Below are 4893 nucleotides of genomic sequence, written 5' to 3'. Positions count from 1 at the left end.
ACCTTCAGAGGCAAACCACACAAGCTGGCAAGTGCATATTTTTGGTTTTTTACCTTATCTTTAATGATGTTCCACAAAAAAACGCAAGTTGAAATATATTTTTCTCCAAATATATATATTTATATAATATATAATCTTAGTTAACTCAAGTATATACATCGTATAATAAATAATGCTTATAAAAAGAGACATTTTCTGAATATAAAATAAAAAAAAATTGACCTCTACAACTTTATACAAAACTTTGGATACAGCAGATTGATGGAAAAAGATCTTCCATTCAGTGCTAGAATACCTGGCTACAGTAAAATAATTACAAGGCAATAAATGTTCTATTTAATATTAAATACCTTTTCTTGATTTAAAAAAAACCAACCAAACAAAAAAGGGATTTTATTTGAAGTCAGGTACTTCGAGTCTTTCCAGACACAGAATTTAATATATACTTTTAAATATAATGCATATCAGAAGACATCTTATTTCTGAATCAGAGAGGTTTCTTAGAGCCCTCCTGTGATGTTTAATTTTAGAAAGCTAATGCTTCTCAGGCTGCGTGAATCCAGGGGCTCTTGGTGGTGCAGAGGAAGGACTGAGAATTTTGCTCTGATTCTCTCCAGGCACAGGTTTGAGTAGATGGCATGTTCTGTGCTCCATATGACTGGTCTTTCCCCCATTTTATTGCTCTTTGTGGTACTTTGTGCTGCTCTTTCCATGGACAGAGAATTGGGGGGAGTAGAAGACAGCTTGAATGGTTTAGACATATGTATTAAATCGCTGATGCATGAGAAGTGATATTGGAACGTGGGTATTGGTCCTCATCCATGGAGGAGCCCACCAGGACAGAGATAATATTATTTTTTTTAATTTCAAGGGTCAATATGCCATGAAAACATAGGCCCAAAGTGATGGGGCCTGTCGTTAAGGGATGTGGCCTTGGGAGCAGGTGGAGGGACAGACCCTGGTTCTGCACGGAGACTGTTCATGGGCTGCGCGTGGCCATGCCTGGGGACCAAATCCCTGTTGACAGTGCGGAGCTTCTGTGCTTGCTGTGGGCTCCTCGTGAATGAATTGCTGATTACTCAAGAAATGCTATGGGAAGGAAAGGGTCTGCCTGGGGTTGTGCTGTTGGATGAAGGTCTCCCCTGACTGCCCTTGCTTCTCTTTTGCTGGATGAAGTGGTTTCAACAAGTCTGTCTGATGGGGGAAGGCTGACAAGGAGGCTTGGACAGAAGTGTCTTGCCATGGCTTCTGTCTCCCCATGCATTACTGATGCTGATAGCTGGTATAGCAGCTCACCTGGTGGGTACCCTGTCCCCAGAGAGATGCTCTGAGCTTGCTCTGGGATATAAAGTCATACTAGGGAACACTTAATAAATAGGTGGATCAAGTGGGTGGATCTGCCTTGTTCCTTAAGAATCTCTTGGGCAGCTGCACGACAAGGAGGCTGCTGGAGCAGTGATGATCCCCATGTAAGAAGTGGCACCTCACCACATGTGCTCTGTTCTTATCCTGGGCCAGATGCCAAAGGATCAGCTCTGGGCTCTGGCATCCTGCTGCCCACCTCAGGGCGTTACACAGGATGATCTGTGGCTGTGGGGAGCGGGAGGGCAAAAGGGAGATGAAAGGAGAGACTTCTCAGAGCAGGAAGGAAGGAGCCTGGCTGGTGTGGGGGCTTGGCTCCTTTCCTCCTCCTCGCCATATCTGCTGAGACCAGGATGGCCATGCCAGCAAGCCGGGGAACCTGCACTTGCTCAGCTTTTGTTGTGCAAAGTTCATTTCCAACTGAACCCATATTGGCATCTGCATGGGCCAGACCTCCAGAGGAGGACAGAGCTGGAAGCTCTGTGCATGCTGTGTTAAGCAGCACACAGGCTGGTGTGGCCATGCCTTGCTTGGACCTGTGCTGTCCTAGCTTCACCCCAGACAGTCTGTCATGCCAAACAGCCCGAGAAAACCCAGCAGATCGGTGATGTAACGTGTCTGCGGCACCAGGTCTAGCCTTGGACTGCCTTGGGTGGGTGAGATGCCGAGAATCTTTTCTGCAGTGTTGGTGCTGGCATTGTGAGGGGGTCTGTCCTGACCAAGGGTATTAGGATTTTTTTATGCCATCCTCTGACGTGTGAGGCTACCACGTGGCAGCTGATCACAGGCCGATGGACCCCTTGGCTCTGCTCTGGAGCAACCTCCCATCAGTTGGAGACCTACTTATGTTTACTTGCAGGTGTGGACATCGTAGATGCGTATGCACTCCTGGCAGCTCACGTAGCAGCACCAGTGGAAGATGCAGTGACACTTCTCCTTCCTTTTCTCAGTCCTGGTGTTGTGTCCACGACCGCAGCACAGCAGGTCACAGCCATCGATCCCATGGGAGGTGACGTTGCATGTTCTGTCCCTTGTCCCAAAGGAGCCCGTCTCTGGGTTGGGCTCACAAAAGTTGGGAGAGTTCTCGTAGTAGACCAGATCCCGCTCTGTTGGTGGCTTAAAAAGAGCATACTTTGCCCTAAGAGTTTCTACCCATCCCCGTGATTCCCGGTGCTTTTCAACTACCATCTCGGAGGCACTGTCATATTTATCCTTCAGGTAGTCACCGATTGCCCGGAAATCAGGCTGTGCCCACCAGCAGGTCTTGACTTCGCAGCTTCCTGAGAGACCATGGCACTTGCACTTCAGGTGCATGTGATCCAGGATGGTCTGTCCAAGGGGAGAGAAAACAAGGTGTTCAGCAGCAGTTTGCAATGCCCAGTGTTTGATTTCAATCACCCACATTTGCTGCCTGGGCTTAAATGCCTGGTCTGAGCATGGTCTGGAAAGCATAGGCTAGTTGTAAATGCAGGGGAGCTCGGGTGGGAGGCAGAAAATGCCTCTAGGCAGAGATGTCACACTAGAAAAGCATGACTGAGATGGGCAGCTGCTCTAATCCTCTGTCTAATCCAATCTAATCTAATCTAGTCTAATCCCAAAGTCTGATCCTTTCCTCCCTGGTGTATGTGTTTGTGGACAATTGGAACCCAGAGAAGGTGAGGGTTGGAGGATGTCTCTGATGCATATGGGTGTAGACTGACCCCTTTGTCCTAGCTTTGCTAACAACCCTTCATTTTATGCCCTAAGTGTGACAGTTTCCACTGGAAGAAAATGAAATTGTGAATCTAAGGATGTGACACGCTTCCTCAGAAACCTCCACTGTGGGAAGCAAAATAATCACTGATTTTGGTTAAAATTATTAGAGGTTCGGGTTTGGTTTTTTTTCCCAGGAAACTGTCAGTCATAAACACAATTTAGAGATTCAAGCTCTGCCCTTCCACCTCTGCCTGCTGCGGGATGGAAAACGAGATCTAGCGTTTGCTTCAAGCACTGTTTGAAGGGTTTCACTGTAACACGGTTCAATGCGCTGGGTTTGCAGATGACCTGGAGCAGGCAGCGGCCCAGGTACCTGCTGACAGCAGGAACTGTCGAGCAAGTCAGAATTCAGTTGGAAGGGGCCTACAGCCATCAGCTAGTCCAGTGGTGTCCCACTGGTTGGGACAATGTTGCAACGGGGGCACACAGGGTGGAGTAACGTGGGAGGAAAGTCCCTGTCTCTGTTGTCTTGAGCAGTTGAGTTGGGTTTCTGCATGTTGCCATGGGAGATGTTTGCGCTGGAAGCAAGGCATGTTTTAGTGCTTCTTAACCCTCACCTGTCCGTCTGGAGAGAGTGGAAATGTTCCTTGGGAAAGCATTCTAGAAAGCTCCTTCCTGGGAATTACTGTGGTCCCATTACATCAGAGGGAGCCAAACTGAGCCATCCATGCAGCCACGGAAAACCACCTCTGGACCCGCTGAGCACTCACCGTCCTGCCGGCCTCATTGTTGTGTCTGTTCATAGCTGAGCGGGCGTCTGGCCGGTTCTCTCGGGCATCTGCGAATTCCCGGGATACCAGCACACCAAAGTCAGCATCCTCGCTGCATCCCCCCCACTTCCAGCCATCTCCTGGAGGTCCTTTATGGTGGGAGTCACAGCCACAGATCGTGGACGTGCCCTCGGCACAGGAGCGGGTTACAGCAAAGGCCACCCCTGCCGACGCGATGGCATGGACGAAGGCAGACTCTCGTGTGGCTGGGAACAGAGTGCATGTCATTAGCAGTAAAGGTAATGCTTTTGTTTTCCTTCCCAACCTCCTCTGTCATCTGTATCTCACTGAAAAGCCAAAAGTTACACATTTTTCAGTGAACTTTTTCTGTTTCAGTGAACTTTTTATGAACCAGGTGCTGCTGGCGTCCCCTTTTGAAGCACGGAGGCTGGAGTAGGGGGTAGGAGGGAAGTGTGACTCCAGCTCTGTGCATCACAAGTGCAGCATCTCCCTCAAACACAATGGGTGCGGGATTTGATCCAGCACGGGTGCCAGTGGATGCACAAAACATCAGTGAGAGCTTGAGGGGCCTCAGAAGAGAGTTATTGGAGTAATTCCTGGTCTAGAAACCCAGAGGGACACCATGCCTGGAGTTAGTCCAAGGGGAGATGAAGCAGCTCACATGCACACCAAAGTGGGGAAAGGTTTCAGGTGATACAGGACCGGCAAGGGCAGAATGAAGCAAAGAGCTAGTAATGACTCTGAAATGTATCTAGACTAAACGACGTGTGACTTTACAGGAGTGGGATAAAACCAGCCAAGGGGGTGAAGATAACCTTGACATTGCTCATTAATTACTAAACAATCCTGGAGGAAATCAAAGCAGACGGAACTCTTCTTTGACTCTAACTACTGGCATGTCACGACTATACAGTCGCAGTGAGTGAATTTCAGCAGCTCAAAGGAGCAAAGATGGAGAAAGTCCTGGAAGCACTGAATGCTGAAGAAAGGGTGAAATGAATAGCCCAGGATGCCTAGGCAGAAGGGGAGCTGGGAACAGGAGCAT

The 4893-nt window shown here is 48.6% G+C and overlaps 1 protein-coding gene across 1 annotated transcript; it reads right to left on the bottom strand.

The window, feature by feature from the left end:
* Positions 1 to 2086: 2086 nt before the first annotated feature.
* LOC104509177 (proto-oncogene Wnt-3) lies at positions 2087 to 4115 on the bottom strand. The gene is made up of 2 exons (XM_010151032.1): positions 3828 to 4115; positions 2087 to 2691 (listed from the first exon to the last, which is right to left on the bottom strand). The coding sequence occupies exons 1-2, from the start codon at positions 4113 to 4115 to the stop codon at positions 2212 to 2214; spliced, it is 768 nt and encodes a 255-aa protein (XP_010149334.1). The 3' UTR covers positions 2087 to 2211.
* Between the last annotated feature and the right edge of the window lie 778 nt (positions 4116 to 4893).

This window comes from Eurypyga helias, unplaced genomic scaffold, assembly GCF_000690775.1.
Source record: "Eurypyga helias isolate BGI_N326 unplaced genomic scaffold, ASM69077v1 scaffold16624, whole genome shotgun sequence".
In the NCBI taxonomy this organism is placed as follows: Eukaryota; Metazoa; Chordata; class Aves; order Eurypygiformes; family Eurypygidae; genus Eurypyga; species Eurypyga helias.
The sequence above is the reverse complement of the archived record's forward strand: the minus strand, read 5'-3'. Positions and strand labels throughout refer to the sequence as shown.